This window comes from Pieris brassicae, chromosome 3 (genome assembly GCF_905147105.1).
Source record: "Pieris brassicae chromosome 3, ilPieBrab1.1, whole genome shotgun sequence".
In the NCBI taxonomy this organism is placed as follows: Eukaryota; Metazoa; Arthropoda; class Insecta; order Lepidoptera; family Pieridae; genus Pieris; species Pieris brassicae.
In genome coordinates this window covers 7892625-7910727 of record NC_059667.1, presented here as the reverse complement: position 1 = coordinate 7910727, position 18103 = coordinate 7892625, and the positions used below count along the sequence as shown (strand labels likewise).

The 18103-nt window shown below is 32.1% G+C and overlaps 1 protein-coding gene across 1 annotated transcript in view; it reads left to right on the top strand.

Moving 5' to 3' along the window:
* Nucleotides 1-476: 476 nt before the first annotated feature.
* Nucleotides 477-18103, top strand: part of LOC123707766 (putative serine protease 29) — a 44235-nt gene continuing 26608 nt past the window's right edge. The window contains exons 1-7 of the mRNA XM_045658105.1: nt 477-550; nt 11025-11134; nt 11798-11861; nt 12846-12975; nt 14113-14176; nt 16702-16811; nt 17091-17212. Coding sequence (XP_045514061.1) covers nt 11066-11134; nt 11798-11861; nt 12846-12975; nt 14113-14176; nt 16702-16811; nt 17091-17212 — 559 coding nt within the window. The 5' untranslated portion in view covers nt 477-550; nt 11025-11065. The remainder of the gene's footprint in view (nt 551-11024; nt 11135-11797; nt 11862-12845; nt 12976-14112; nt 14177-16701; nt 16812-17090; nt 17213-18103) is intronic.

The window sequence follows — 18103 nt, the reverse complement described above, 5'->3', positions numbered from 1 at the left end:
TTGTGGTAAGAGTAATCAATATTAAAATCGAATTCACTTTTGTAATTACGAAGTTAGCATGCTGTGGTAAGTAGTCTTTAATAGATAATTTTTCAATATTTTCTATAAAATTATTTTTCAAATCGTCGTTTATTTACGCACAAAGACACATTTAACCCACGAACGCATTTAACCCCTACATGTATTAATTCTATCGTTAAGTTTTTGTTTAGTTAAACGCAGAAAACACGTCTTCAATTAGCCACGCTATCTGGACACTGAGATGCGGTTTACTGGAACTTGGAGGGAAATGAATATATTAGATAACATTGTTTTATTGGTGAATGAATAGGCTGTATGTGTTCTACATATACATATGATACATTAAACTAAAAAATAGTAGCAATTATGACAGTAATATTGTATACCAAATACTAAAATACTCTATGGGTGAGAGAATGTTCGTGAGATTCGTGCGTCGTGTGCGCAGTGTGATCCGAATACGGAACGGAGCGGGCTGCGTCTGATGGCAGTATTTTCATCACTTCCGAGTGTTTAGGATTTATTTGAAGTGAGTAATCTAAACTTATCAAAATATTTATATAAGAGAATTGAGATATTATGTACACCACACACCTTTTTTATTCCTTTTGTTAACACAGTGAAAATTGTTATTTACATATGTTTGGTAAAGTTAATTAGAACCGAATTAATTCTTTAGTTTATAATTTTTAAAGTGAACAATATTTTTGTTACCTTATTCATCATTTTTAAGTAAATAATTCTGTATTATTTAACGAAGTCATACATTATTCTTTAAAAAAAACTATGGCATTATATTTGCGAGTTTCATCTAAAAAATTGTGGTTAATTCCTTTGAAGTGGTAACAGTATCAAGTCCTGTGAGGTTTTTAATTAAAACGTATGTGATAAGGTTATACTTGGGACGTGTGTAGAGGGTAACTCGCACTCCTATTAATTTTGGTAAGACTCTTATTTAAGTAATAAAGTATTATTACTTAAATAAAAAATAATAATAATGAAAGTATTTTAAAAAAGAATGCACGCGAAGCGACAGTATTGTTTTGAGGTTTTTGGAAAAAGTAAGTGTTGCTTCAAGCATTTGGTTTGCCCAGATTTGTGTCTCTGATTTTATGACACATACATTTTGGGTCATATATGTTTCAGTTCTTCTTCATATGTGTCAGTATCTAAAGTCATAAATTAGTAGTTCTAGATAAGTGGATAAAGAAATAAAAACGCACTGAAAAACTTCTTAATTTATTTTATTTTATATGTGATGAATATTGTTATTTGCACAACCTATTATTGAGTCTATATTAGGGATGAATTGACACGACCAAAATTTATGAATTTAGGTCTAACTCTCAAAACTAGTACCGTACGATAAATATTCAATTGAATTTTAAGAATATTTTTAAATGGTAAAATACAATATTTGGCCGACTAAAAAATACACTAAATATGACATAAATATATATATATATATATATATATATATATTTTAATATACTCTAACGATGAAGTAGTATTTAAATTAGTAGCTAAATTTCTTAAATGTAATAAAGGTAAGGAATGAAAGGGAAGACCATAAAAACCTCACTAAAATTCCGTCTTCCTTGTTTTCTCCGACAAGGTGTTCCTTAATTACAGGCAAAAGCTAAAATATCTTAAGGTATTTTCGAAATATGTTAATCAAGCATTTAATTAAAGTTTATTTTAAAAATTGTCTAATTATATTATCTCCGCTTAAGACCAAGTTTATAAAGAGTCCCACGCATTCTCTCTGTATATTAAATGGAATTTTAATTAATTAAATAATCAAATTTATTCTAAAAATTTGTTTAAAAAATATATTTTTCTTAAGGGCAAATATAAATAAAACGTAATTCGGAAATAAATAATATTAAAAAAAAACGAAAAACTCGCGATGTATTTCTACGCAATTACAAGTAATTATGATATCTTTTTAATCCGTATTAAAATATATATTTTCTTACATTTTATCGCTACTATCACGAAATATATCGAAAATAACGAAAGTTGAACTTGAGTTTATTCATAAACGATTGTTTTGTGACCCTATTTACAACCAAGGTCACTGACATTTTACGCAATACATTTTTGAAATATAATTATTTCATTTTTGTTTAAAAAGGAAGATAAGAAATACATATTGTTATAGACTCATTAATTAATTTATGAGTCAGTTTTTTAAAGATATCTATTTATTTATTTATTAAAACTTCGTTACATTATAATATAAATATTGAACACAATTAAATGAAAAGGAGAGCAACTGGCGGCCTTTTCGCTTTCGAGCGATCTCTTCCAGGCGACCACTGTGAGTGAAGAATTTTTTTTATTACATAAGGTAGGCAAGAAGTGCAACAATACATATAGTTATCAAGAAAAATCTAAACAGGAACAAAAAATAAACTAAACTGATACTGGATACATGAAAAACAAACAGTGAAAAGTGCACATGAATCACGATAATCCGATTCAAGATCAGTCTCACGTCAGTTAGTCGTTAGTACGAAAGTTAGAGATACGATGTGGATGGGATATCTATTTTTATTTCTTTCATGGTTATAGATTACTGGTTAGCCGTAAATTGAGTAAGGTTCTCAACGGTTCTAGGTGTAACACATTTTTGGTTGGTTTGGCTAACTGACAAACAGCAGTACCGTATTGGTAAAATTTTAAGAGAGTTGTGGGTAGTTCAAAATTCGGTACTAACAGCTCATACACTGAATGTAAACATCGTGAGGTAACTGGCTGCTATACTCAAAAAATTACAACATATGTCACAAAAGGCCAATAATTTTGTCTAAACATCACTCACAAATGTGTCTGTGTCACACATTCAAGGAAATTCAAACATAAACTAGATTTTCTTAATCTAGTTAAAATGATTTGCGGATTGTAATTAAAGTGATTAGTGAAGATTGCGAACTGTAAACGTTAATGTAATTGACCTAATTACAATGTGCGAAACACGACCTCTTACATAGTATGATGGGCGTTTTTTTAACTTTGTGCACTTAAAAATTCTAACGAATGGCATATAAATAGAGGAGGTTTAATATTTACTCACAGTGATTGCCTGGAAGAGATCTCTCGAAAGCGATAAGGCCGTCAGTTGCCCTCCTTTTGATTTAATTATGTTCAAATTTTTTTATACCATAACGAAGTGTTAATAAATAAATATTGTAGCGCCACGGGATTATTATAACTAATTACTGGTTGCATCAAAGTCACTTATTGTTTAGTAAGATGCGGCCTTAGAGGGAGAGAGTTAGAGAGCCTGATGATGTATCTATTGTATTAATAAGCCCATAAGTCTCTGGGGAGGCAAGGAAATCTTTTCTTGAACAAGAAACGATTAATATCTTGCAGTTCTTGGCGATATAAACAGTGAAAAGGTGAAACTCCATCCTACTAAACAAGCTTAGTTAGACAAGTAGTGGGGTGACGGTTTACTACATGCAGGGAGATACATATGATTGTACAATACTTTTAAATGTAATGTAATTATTACGCAGTAGATTGTAGTTAAAAGTACTATCTACTGCGTAATAAACTGTAAACTGCCACAGAGACCATACTTTATTTTTTTTAATAATATTAATATATACTTTGCAGTTTACACAGTACAAATGTTTAGTTCTATTTAACAATATTATAAGTTTATTATAAATGTGTTTTACTAACGAAGTATCATATATGAGTATCGGATAACCTGGTAACTCCAGAACTGCTGCTTTCCTTAAGTATCGTAATACGGCGAGAAAATGGGGTCTTTAAAGTTACACTGCCGCAGGACATAAACTTTTTAAATTTGTTTTAATTTTTATTTATTAAATTACTATGTAGATTAAGAATATTGTAAATACTATATAGTAAAATTTTGCTGTGTTCTGCAGTCTATTGAGTTCAAATAGGTAATAGCGTGATGTAACCGTTCCTTCGTCGGCAAATAGATTCCCACAAAAATATTTTTTTAATTCATAAGTTCTTAAGATTGATATGACCATGAAAAGCTTTATAATAGTATAGAACAGCTCTTATCAGTCAAGATTAATTTAAAAATAGCACTTTGAAGGAAACCACAACGGAGAACTGCAAATAGTTTTTCTTGTGACTAGATCATCTGGATTGCTTCAAACGTACGCACAACACAATCACGCTGAGTATGTCGGTTAAAATGTTTAATTACATTTATCGCTAAATACCTGCATTTGTTTAAAATATTTAAGTGAATTTTAAATCGGGCCTGCTATTTGAGTTTATTCGTTACATGATAATAATTTAATTTATTTTTAGTATGCTTATAAAATGGCCACGGTACAAAGTCGCTACTTGAAAAAACTATATATCAACTCAATTTATTCATGCGTAACAGATTTCATCCTGTTGACGAAAAATATTTTTCATTTAACGTCGAAATGCAATGGTTTAAAATATCTCGCTTTATAAATTGTACACTATTTCTATAAAAGTAATTATCAACTGAACTCATTCATAGTTCAGTACTATTTGATTATATTGGTAGATTTCTTAGCAGCAAGGCTAAAACTTCGTAAAACATTCATTTATATCCTAACATTTATTTTACTTATATAAGATAAAGGTATAACTGTAATGTACAAATTTAATTAAAATATAATTTATTTTTACAAGACTGATATACGTAATTTATTTTTATGAATAACACGTAAAAGTAGGAACCTCGTTCTTTTGGACTATGCGACCATTTAACCTTTAATATTGAGCCATGAGCGCACAAAAAAATAATCCTCTATTACGATAAAATGATAGTTTTATATCGACATCGATTCGTGCATTAAATTCTCCTGAACATAATGCTACATAATAAAAAGCTATGAAGAAAATTGGCAAAGAATTATAAGATATAATGTGATGGATACCAAATCAAATGAAATTGCCGATTTCTTTGGACACCTAAGAGGTTGGTAGGCAAAGGCATGAAATAGGTGTGAATAAAAAATTCAGTTTCACCAGAAACATTCCGGTCAGCCTTCGGACAGACAGACTGTTTCATAACTTCGAATAATTTTAAAGGAAACATCACTCAGTAATTAAAACCATATTTTAAATATTACACCTATATACAAATAATAAACATTTTAACAAAAATATTTATATAAAGTAATCCTACAGTTATCAAAAATTAATTAAAGGAAAAACAATATCTTAAAACATAATAACTAAAATATATTAATAAAAGGAGTCCCTTTAATTCTTTATCCGAGGTAGCTGCCAGGTCTTCGGTCTCCTGTGATGTCGACTAACCTTTTTGCTATTTCCTTAAAAAGCCTTATGGCGCTTTAAAGTTAAACATTTCTCTATTTAACATTGTCCTTCCAAATTAAATTCAATAATAAACCTTTTATAATTACTTAGTATTCATTAGTGGTACTTAATTGATTTTATTAGAACCATAACAATTGTTGTTATTATTATTATTAAGCCTTTATTACTGACACCCAGTAAAATATATTAACACTTATTTAATTATAAGATACATAATTAAACTTAATTCTAATACATAAACAGAACTTAATCTAACAAATAATATGACCCGTTTTAGGTAATCAGCGTGTCCTATGACACACAGGCCTTTTCCAGCTGCTTCCATTATTTTCTGATGTTAGCTATTCCTGTCCCAGTTGTGCCTAGTATTCTCTTTATATTGTATGCCTCTTCTTCTGTCTTCCACATTTCCTTTAATCCATAATAATTGGTAGGACCTATTAATTTCAGCGCTATTTAGTATGACAAGTCAGGTGTTTAAAAATGTCATTTCATATAAGCCAGAATTGTTTAAGTAATATATGGAAAATATATTTTTATTCGACTTGGTAAGATTTTTTTGGAGCAAGAGCAGTGTTTGCCTAGTGGCTTCGGCGTGCGACTCTCATCCCTGAGGTCGTAGGTTCGATCCCCGACTGTGCACCAATTGATTTACTTTCCATGTGCGCATTTAACATCGAACTCGACCGCAACCGTGCTCGAACGGTGATGGAAAACATGGTGAGGAACCCGGCTTGCCTTAGACCCACAAAAAAGGCGACGGCGTGTGTCAGGTACAGAAGGCTGATCACCTACTTGCATATTAGATTAACAAGTGATCATGAAACAGGTACAGAAATCTGAGGCCCAGACCTAAAAAGGTTGTAGCGCCATTGATATTTTTGGCCAGAGTGGCAGTTTTAGTAAGAAAAACCTTAAAAAGAGTATTGTACAAATGAAACTGCCCAACTAAACTGTTGATAGCGTTATTATTTATGCCAGATGCATAATATTATATAGTACATTTTCACCATGTTACATAATATGTTCCTTCTTATTTAAAACTAGATGACCTGGTGAACTTTGTATTACCTCCATACATTTGTGTCAAAAGTTAATACAAATTTTTTGAAACAGACCTAAGAGATCGAACCATAAACTACAGCTATGAAACACAAATTTCTGAAGGCTATATATGTCAAACAAGTGACCTTTTTTATTTCTGAACACAAGAGTTTTATTGAAAAATTCATTTGTAGTTTTTAGTATTTTTCTTTACGTATTTATGTTTCCCACCGTTTAAACCTTCCCTGAACTTCCACAGTGCCAGAACATAACCGAGTCGGTCCAGCCATTCTCAAGCTATATATAGATTTAAATGAGCAAGGAGGTTTCTCTGCAAAGGTTTCACCATCGAAGACAGAAGGAAAAAGTCGCTAGTTGGTATATTAATGGTCATTGGTCATCATATCAAAATAGTATCGTGAATATGGTTCGATTCAAATCTATTATTCAATAGTTGACATCATAGCGGCCATAAAGTATAGTTAACGTTTAAGAGCAATTATATTAATTTGAGTATTTATGCAAAGATTGACGACATCTGACAAGACGGCAAGGTCTAGTGCGGGGTTGGGCGGTGATAGAAAGATTTATGGTTGAAGCCAATGGTCCGTGACGATAAATTTTTGTTTGGGACACGCAATGGTTTCCGGCGACTTATACAAATAAATGTGCGTAATATGGGATAGAAGGAGTGTTATATGAAAATTAATTGCCTTATTATCGTCATGACCTCGGGTCCTATTGAAAAGTAGGGTACTAATAAAATATTTCAAATAAAGAATAGCTGTAAAATTAGGCCAGTAAAATTATAACTCTTCGGACGTTAAACATCAGGCAATGAGGCAGTAAAAATATCGTCCATAAATGGTCCCTTTTTTATATAGCAGGGCTTGGCTTGCGCCTGATGTTAACTGATACAGCTGCCCATGGACATTTACATTGCTAGAAGTTTCGCAAGTGCGATGCCGGCCTTTTAAAAATTGGTACGCTTTAATCTGCAAGTTGAATTGGTTTGGAAATACTTCGGTTGGCGGCTCGCGCTGCAGCTTCGGTTCCATATAGTGATAGTGCGTGAGAAAAACTGTCTCAAGAAACCCTCAGTTATGGAACGATGGACGTTGAGGTGAAACAGGTGATCGTATTCTGCCTTGACGTCCGATGAAGACAGAAATAAAGGCAAACATTATTTTTATGGTGATAAAATAAAAAAACGAATACATGTATTGGCAATTCGTGGTCCCGGCTTTGCCATGAACTCTCGTGATATTACATAAGACTGATCTAAAAACAGAAGACATACTCGAATTAAAATCCATTGTTTATTTACGTTTGGTATACGTTTCGTTCGGCTTAGTCATTGGAAAACTTCTCTGCGCGTTAGACAGACATTTGTTTGATTGTTGAAGTCTGGCAAGCGCCGACTCGTATTTAAATAAAACTTACAATAAACTTGTAACGTAATGTTTTGTATATCTAGACCAAGAATACAGTAATGGGTGTGAGATTACTCTCATGCAAGACTTCAATATAATTTTTTTTTAGAATTTGAATTCCCCAAAATTGTAAATGACAAAAAAATCTTCATAAATACGCTGTAGAGAAAAATTGTATAATTTTAATATTATATAATAATAATTTTGATACAGTGAAAGTAAAAAATAAGGTAATTAATTTTTGAATTAGTATAGTATACAAAAAGTTTCTTTTTAATTAGAGTACCTGAGTATTCTTTCATAAATATTCAAGTACTCCAAGGCTTTCGTAAAAAAAAATTGAACAGTTTATATGCGTTGAAATTTATAAAGTCAACGATTTTACGTTCTTAACTTTTGGCGGACAGACTGAAATTAAAAAACTTTGTAAGGCTTTTCATACAAAATTCAATAAACGCAGAAAGGAAGTCTTAAATTATAGTTTATTGTAGGTCTCAAACAACTAAGTCCTATCCGCAGCGAGGGTCTTTGTAAACTCGGTTCTCTTTTAAAAAAGTTTAATAACCTTTATTAAAGTTTTCATCACTTTTCATCATTCACTTTTGAATATTAATTTTTAACACTTATATGACCTTGCTTACTTGCTTACAAAGCTTGGTAAGTCTAAGTTAATATATCCAGGAACAAGTTGTTGATAATATAGAGATACTTTGACAGAGGCGGAATATATGGTATCAGCTGCCCACTGAAGTATTTTCAAACCAATTCGACTTAGGGACCTTCAAGAAAAGAGCGTACCAATTCTTAAAAGGCCGGCAACGCGCTTGCTCTCTTACATAGGGAGTGTCCATGGGCGGTGGTATCACTTAACATAAAGTAAACCTCGTGCACGTTTGCCTGCTGTTCTATTAAAAATAAAGACATTCTAAGAATGAATACCATTTCTATTTGCCTTTACACAATCGTGTTTGGCTTAATTATCGCGTGCAACTATTGCCTGTGTTTATGACAGGATTGGTGTCTATAGGAAAAAAAAGGTCTATTGTAATAGATTTTCGGGCATCAGTGATTCAGAAATTGTATAATTTTAATTGAAGAACTAAAAACCTCTTTAATAGAAATAAAAATACAATACAGTAAACCATACTCCCCAATCTATTTTGTTTATTTATTTACAGTATTATTTCTATGTATTTTGTGTATATTTTGTGACATTTTAAAATGTCTGTGTAAGTAAAAGCTATATATTTATTTTTTGAGTTTACTTAGCTGTATAAGTGATGCGATTATGAAATTTTCGTTGTTAAAACCCGATATTTTATAGCCTCCACTGTCTTTAGTATAAGATTATTTACATTGCTTAGTATTAAGTATTTAGTTGTACGTATGTAATTGTTAATGAAGTCAATAATCTTTACATTTTCTTTCGTGATTTTGGTCCTTCAAGCCGGATAGTCAAGGACTCGTGTGTATAAATTTTAAAACTTATCACAATGCTTAAAAGCTTAAAGGAATTATAGGCTGTTATGATTGGCACTAGACGTTACGATCTAGAAATTCTTACTATGCAATTGTGTTTTTGTGAACACACAATTTTAGATGTAGAATAATAAAAAGGGATAGGCTGATAAAGGTTAAAAAAAGCACTTATCACAAATATAAATAATTCAGTTGGAAAAGAAGATTTGGTCATGTCGCAAGATAGCGGCTTTCAAACTTCAGAACAAAAACCAAATCACATTACGCCTTCTTTAAAAGTAAATAAAACTCGAAAGTTTTGCTCTCAAATCTTAAGTACAGTATGTAGTATGGGTTTTATAATTTCTATTTTGACACTTCGATTGCAGTTTTGTAGTTATTTTTAAGTGATTTTGGAATGTTAGGAAACGAGGAGTCAGTTAAAAAAGATAATGTACAATTGCGGTTTTTTTGAGAATTCGTTTATACACTCCATGGTAAATTATAAAAATGCCGAATTTATTCACTGGAAAGAGGTGATCAAAATTGTGGCGAAATTCCAGATAAACCTGTATAGTCTATGTTACTTTAGTGGTATTTTTAGTCGCTTTCGTCACAAAGGCTAGCCAAAGAAACAATAACGAAAACCCGAGTCGATACTAGGCACTCGTTGAGAGACGATAAAGTCGACAAAATCCTAATGCGTTTTGTTTTCAGGTTTGAAGATTTGTGTACAATAGCTGCCATAATTCATAGCCACCTATGGCGAGTTTTGTCTATTATCTTGACCCATATACCATAATGGTTGTACCATTGTTTGTTCGACAATTATTATGTACATAAAAGGCGCAAGTGTATGCACTAATTGCATTGTTCTTGATCCACTGTTTATTTAAGTATTTTTGCAACGGGTTTATAACAGTGTAAGAGAAAGTTGTCTTAGTTGAAGTGACATTTGCTTATTGTTTAGTGTGATGCTGCCAGATAAAATGTTGCTGTGTTTAAGTAATTGTTTATTTTATACATTTTATGTGTTAAAATTTCTGCGGGTCCTATATGCAAAAAACAAAATTGTGATCTTAAAAATATAAAATTGCTAAAGTTCTCAAAGTTGTCAAAATGTATTTTAATAAATAAAACAGTATTTACGATATTTTTTAATGTTTTAACACGCCATGAAAGCCACATCTCCATAAAAGTACCATAAGCCATAGTAGAGTTAGAGTGGCGGAGAGTTTCTTGCCAGCTCTTCTTGCCGCTCTACGTCCTTGATTTGCGAACTGCGAAATGCGAAACATAGAACCAACATATTTTTGTATACGTTCATAAGTGAACTTACCTATATGAATTAAGTTATATTGAGTTTGAGTTTAGTAAGTAATGTGTCTGTGTTTTATGTACTTTTCGACGGCATTTTTCCTGTCTTGTGTCCTATTGAGGTCACGTTACATTCAATAAATCAATTGTACCTGCTAAAATGAATCGCAAACAAAGAAAACTTATTTGCGATATTCCGAAATTGTACTATTAAGTTATCATTATTTTTGTGATTCTACGTAGTAATAATAATAATTAGAGAATTCATTTATAAATATAAATTTTTAAACCGATTAAAAAGTTTGGTCCCTGTGACAGAGTACCCTTTATGTCAACAGAATTTCCTCGCTGTTGCGATAAAATAATTGTAAATTGTAATACCATTTATTGTCATTTGTATTTCTTAGTTTTAAAGAACTTCAAACTTTTCAGATGCCGATTTCCGGTCACTGCATATTAGCGTAGGAGGAAAAATGACGCGGCTGTGCCATATATCAATAATATTATTTATTTTAGATTTAGAAATGTTCCTAAGTCATAATGTAAGTATTGCCTTCGATTTATCAATTTCATACATACTATTATTTTGTTTTTCCGCGCTTTTTATTTTCTATTTAAGAAAACCTAAGGGGTTGTATATTACCGCTGTTTGTAAAGCTTCTTGTATTTCTTCATAACAAGAAATCATCGATGAGTTAATGCTATGGCCAAAATATTTTTTTCCTTTAACTTCTATTTGCATAAATGGTTGGAAAAGATCTAGCAGATAAAAAGCAATTATTGTTGATCACAGTGTAAATAAAAAAAAAATATTAAAATAATCTATTTACAATAACAATTATATATAGTATATCAAACATTTTCTACAGTACAAGTAACAATATATCTGTTCTAATGACATATTTACCTTAAACATAAATTTTACGAAAATATTACACTTCAAACTACACATTTTAGTTAGTACTAGAATTTTATATCATTATACGTAAGATCATCTTTTGGACTATATATATATAAGTACGATGGCTAGAATTTTCAATGGAATGGATCAACTATCGGAAATCAATTTCAAACGGAAATATTAACTATAATGTAATTGTGCAGCCATTGCATAGAAATGCATTTCAATATTGGGTAAATTTGACAATGGGTAAAGATTTGACCCAGATTGATTGTATTTTATTATTTATTCGCGTCTCTTTCAGCTCGATAGCGATGTATTGTCTGGTGTTGCTATTGAAGACCACGTGCGGAAAGATTTTGATAACGGTGAGCATTGTCAGCCTTATTAAATTGTTTATTTTTATTAGTACATCCACATCTGTTTTAAAATATTTATTATTATATAAACCAATGGGTTGAGCAGTGTTGGCCTAGTGGCTTCAGCGTGTGACTCTCATCTGAGGTCGTAGGTTCGATCCCCGGCTGTGTACCAATGGACTTCCTTTCTATGTGCGCATTTGACATTCGCTCGAATGGTGAAGGAAACTATCTTGAGGAAACCAGCTTGCCTTCCAAAAGAATCCAGAAAGATCCGAAGATCCAAAAAATTGACGGCGTGCCTCAGGCACAGAAGGCTGATCACCTACTTGCATACAGAAATCTGAGGCCCCAGACCTAAAAAGACCTAAAAATAAATCCATATCGCTACTAGATATGGATTTATTTTTACCTATGGGTTTAAAGTGGATATAATGACAAGGATACAAAAGGGAATGCTTAGGTGATTTGGCCATGTAAAACTGATAAATGCGGTCTGCATTTATCAGTTTTAAAAGGTTAAAAGTAGGATATACAATGCAAACGTGGTGAAATCGGGTTAGGTAGGCCTTGTCGAACTTACCTGTTCCAAATCCAGGAGATACTCATAATCGAGGAGCATGCCTGGTGAATGTCCTGAAAGTCGATCAAGCGAGAGAGGTATGGCAGGACCATAACAAGTGGAGATCTGTGGTCACTGCCAACTCCTTCAGGTAAAAGGCGTGATAATATATATAAAAATAATATAATTGCTACGAGGAGTAGTTTTCAAAATAGACACACAGAATCATTGAGCATTATATTAGTAGAACAGTCAAACCCAGAACCTCCGTTATTGTAAAACTAAACTGTCCAATTTATCTTACGAATAAATGTACGGTCTTTATATAATAGAATTTATAGAATCATGAATCAGACAAACTATTTGGAGTACAAGCCAACAATGTAACGAATTAGAAACTTGCTAGCTTTATGGCTTTAATTCCCTTTTAGGTGATGAGAAGACACCAATTTACTCGGAATGGGGAAGGTGGAATGCATGCCAAGCCGGTCGTAAAACTAGGCGGCGACACTGCTTACGTAGAAACATTTGCGGCGATTCTTTCAGAATTGAAGTTGCTCGGTAGGTATAAGATTAAAGTCGATTGTCCATAATGAAACCAAAGAAATAAAGTGATAGTTTTTTTTTTTCTACATATATTGCATTAGCCGTCTATGGTAATGAAAATAATAAAAAACGTATGTATTCATGTTTTTTGGCTTTAATATAGTTTTTTTAATTTGCAAGACTAATAGAGGCATTAGTTTACAGATGACACTTGACATGAAAAATCTTAAAACAGATTGACAATATTGAAGGGTGTATATAGACTCAAAAACTGTTCTCAATGTTAGCGTTAGCATAAAGAATATTAAAGAGGGAGTAAGATGGCAAGTCTTACTCTTAAAATAATTAGTACATCAGCATCAACATGTTAATTGTTGCTCACCTAAGACGTGTTCAATAACTTATTTCATCAGTGGCCTTATTTCAGCTGGCCTAGTGCGAAATGGCGATTGACATACGCCGATATAAGTTACTGAGACACGCCGGTTTTTTACTATTACCTTCACCTGTTGTATTTGTGGGTTCCAGGAGCTTCATTATGCACTCTTACCTTGCGAATCTATCTTGATTACGATAGATATCGTAATGAAACATTATTAAATTTTTTAATAATGAACTCCTTAAATGTCTACCGTAATTGAATATATTATATAAATATTTAATATATTATTAATATATTTAGTAAGAAATTCAATGACATAAAAAAATAATTTTTTATTTTACATAATTTTAAATTAAAAAATTTTCCGTCGTAGTCGATAACTCCGGGGGAAAAAAATAAAGATAACACAACTTTCTCTACAGCTGTGATACTTTTGACATTCAACACCTTTTGTCTTCAGTCACCGTGACCACACACGCTGTAAAGCAACGTCAAGAAACGTCGGAAAATTAATAATTTAAAATTATGTAAAATAATTATAAGTTTATAATAATACAAATAGTTTTAATCCGGTTAAAAAATTGTTTTCTTATCTCATTGAATTTCTCAATGTGTAAAAGGTTATGTTAACCAAAGACAAAACTATCAATAAGATAATGTTTAAAATAAATTTAACAAGTTTGATCCGGCATATCTTTAATTCTGACAGTATTTACTTGCAATGAATTGGTTTGTTGATATTCATATACGGAAACAAACCGTGTTTACAGTTGCGCGGCACGTGAGTCGCGAGGACGGGAAGATAGTGAGGAAGGACGTACGAAAATTAAAGTGGTAAGTCTAATAGATAACAAATCATAATACGATAAAAATACCTTTCAACTCAAGGTAAAATTATCAGTTGTGTAGATGTTATTCATACCTTAGTTAAAATATTAGTTTTATATATATGTAATATAGCACTTTGATTGTGACGGAAGGATGTTGTGCGCTTCCTCCAACCTAAATGAAGGATCCTGGACCTGGAAGGCCCCAGTGGCTAAGGTCCTGAATGACCGAACTATCTTTGTTAGTGCGTTTCAGGGTATGATGCCATCGTAGTGATTTGTAAGCACAGATTGTAGGTGTACATAATACTTTTTAATATTGTGGAATTCCAGTAGTGTTTTCTAACGTATGTAGTATGTATTGTGGACACAGTTTCCGCACCTAGACGCCCATTTGGTCGGTTGTGCGTAAAGTGCTGGCAAATTAAGCCTGCCTAGCTCCTTTCAGAAGTTTCCTGGGCACTTTATGTGACCTCAACGCTCCGACAATTTCACTTACGAATTCACGCATTCCAGGAATAATTCGTTACTAACATACAAAAATATAAATCTTTTATAATATTAGTATAGATATTCACTACTAAATTAAGATAACAAACCTATTGGTTTCTTATCTTAATTTAGTTAAAAAATCAAGGAATTAATATGTTATTTTAGAAAAAATTTGCTTTTTGTTTCTTCCAATACACCCATCGAACTCAGGAACGTAATAGCGTATAGTATATTTCATAGTACATGACGTAAATTTTCTTTATACTCATATAAAAAAAACTTTATATCTTCAGAAACTTTCAGCTTGTTTCCTAATTAACACGTCTCAGTGTTGCCAGTCGTAATTTAAACTCAATCTGAAAATTGCACAAGTTGTAAAGTAGAGAAAATATCTCCACCTAACGATTAACTTAAATACTATTTACGTTCTTTAAAAAAAACGGTTTTGGTCTCAGTTTTTTAATCAAGCCTAACAACTAACAAGCAAGCTTTCGGGTTTGAAACGTGTCGATTTTTGGGCCTCGGACGTGAAGAATTGCGCTTATAGATAACAATCAATTGGCGCACTCAGATCCAAATACATACACTCCATATTAATAAATAAGCTTTATCTGACTACAACAACGCACAGGACATAAAAAAACAAAGGACAACTGCTTGAAGACTAATCGCTTCTTCATTTGAATATATAGCCTAAGTTATAGGTAAATTTGTCGAATCACGGCTCCAGCTCCAAATTTTTTTTACATATTATAATCACTCGGGGTACCATGCAATAATGTGGTGGCGCATGCTTTTTTACCCCAAAACAATCAATGAAAGAAGGTACACAGGTTACCCTATCAAATACCACTTAGAATAAAAAACCTAACCTAATGTAATTCACTGATACCCACTAGAACTGAGACACTAGTTTTTTTTTTTAAATTGAAGTGAAACTTCTTTATCGGCGTTGTAAAAAAAAATACCGTCACATTTTTCGGTTACGCGTCACATTTTTCGATTACGCGTCACATTATTCCGTTAAGCGTCACATTTTCATCATGCGTCATAGCCATGCGCCTCCTTAATATTACTTGTCGTAAAGAACAATGGAAAAAATTACCAATTTATAAACTATTATTAAATGTTGTATATCTTTTTTACAAAATATAATTTCATACCCTTATTCAGTAATGTATTTCTAATGTGTCTCTCAAGTGACAGTCAATTGTACTATACCTCAATCACAAAAATAGTGAATCCATATATGAATTAAATAGCTTTGCTACGTGATATTTTTTCCTGATATGCAGGTAGGTGGTGAACGTATTTTTACACCGTTTATTTCTTCATCGTACTTTATTAATTACTTGCATAAAGCGACAAGTACACGGCCATACTTTGAACGTACGACCTCAATGTAGAGTGTGCTTAAGTCACCAGGCCAACACTGCACGCAGAAAATGTAACAATACAACAATTTTTTGACCAAACGAGTCTGTAGACTAATAAGGTATTAACTAATAAGTATATTACTATGATGCAAATAATAGGTGCAATTATCGGAAATAGAAAAATGGGGAATGCCTTGGAAGAGGATTCACCTACTCGCGATTTAATTATATAAAAAAAGTTTATATTATTCCTTACTGTTAATGTCTTGTGTCGTATGTTTGTATTTTAATGGTATAAGATCCAGGTCTTATCAATATATGCGAGAGTAATGTAAAATGAAAGACGTTTGATCGCGTGTTTGATTAGATTAGAGATGCTGTTGACAAATCCATTAGTCTTCCATCTATAATAATATTCTTACGTTTTAACATAATTTTATGTATATTATACGTATACGTTTACGTTATATGTATACGCTTTGACGTCCGTCGTTCCGCAACTGATAATTATTTAGTGTCCATGGGCGGTGGTATCACTTAAGATCAAATGAGCCTCCTTCCCGTTTACCTGTTTTTTCTTCTTTCTGAGTAAATGTTCATATTTATTGTTGATTCTTACAAATGAAGAAGTTTGTCATCTATATATAACATCTATGAATTTTAGGTGGGTTTAAAGCAATTAGACAACGGAGACGTCCAAAAGAGGTTTATGGGATTTTCATCCTGGACCAGCTGGAGCACCTGCTCCAAAAAGTGCACTACTGTAAGGAAGAGGTAATAAAATCCAACTTGGGCATCTTGTTTCTGTCTATAGTTTATTTATGATGCTTAAGTTTTAAAATATTTTCAATACGACTCTTTACTAAAAAGAAAATTTTTCGTACTTGAATATAAATTAACTAACACAAAAATCTATGTAAATGTAATATTATTAATGATATACTTAATTATTCTGTAAACTTATTAACTGTATAACTTCACTTATTAATTACTATGTAGTTTCTTGAACGTCCAAGAGTTGCATAACATTTTCTAGATTAGATTTTTTTTCAGGCACTGTCAAAGATTTACAATCTGTGGTCGAAAAGTAATTAAACAGTCTGCATATTGTTATTTGGAGGGAAGCTACTGCCACCTCTGGATACGAGCTAAGATGCACAGGCGAAAAGATCAAGGTATATGCGCGGTTAATTTTATACAGCCAAATAAGTCTCAGAAAAAAAATCGAATTACAATAATCGCTATAGCACACGAACTAGCGAGAAATTACAAAAAAAAATAGATTTCACAAAATTCTTATGTAATACAATACACTTCTGAAGGAGACAACGACCATATTGAGCTGTTGGGTATTAGTGACCACATTGCACCTCATGAATGCCCACACAACTGGCCAGGGGTTATCTGTAAATGGATTTCCAAACAGACAATTCCAAATATAACCGAATTGAATTTAATAAGTACCTAAGACGCTACCTTAACAAGGGAGTCTCTGCTCAAGTATTAAGTAACAAATTTTGAAGTGGGGGTCCTTTTGTAATACGTTATGTTGCGGGGCGGACATTGAGTTACGCGTTATTGAAAATATTATTTTCGACTTTCCAGTACTTTACACCACATAATGGTAAGTTTTAGGTATAAAGAGTCACTGGGGGTGGTCACGAAACGTTTTACTAATACTACATATTATATTATTACTACATTGATAAAAAGAAAATTAAGTCAAATTTTAAAAGTTTGGCTCAGGTGGCAGTGTACCTTTATTGCTGGCAGCATTTCCTCGCATATTTACTTTTAAATTCCAGTTCTTGTTAGCCAATTCTAAAATAGACGACGCCACAAAATAATAAATTTATGATGAATTTGTTTGAAGTGCATTCTTGAACGCGTATGAAACGTCAATAAATTTCAAATTATTATTATAATCAACTTTGTTACCAAATAAAATCACGAATATTAAAATCCAACTTTCTGCTTAATCAGCGATCTCGTGAAGGGTTTCGGAAGGTACAAATTCATTAAGAATTTTACTTTTCCGATTTTACTTTGCAAACTTAAACAACATA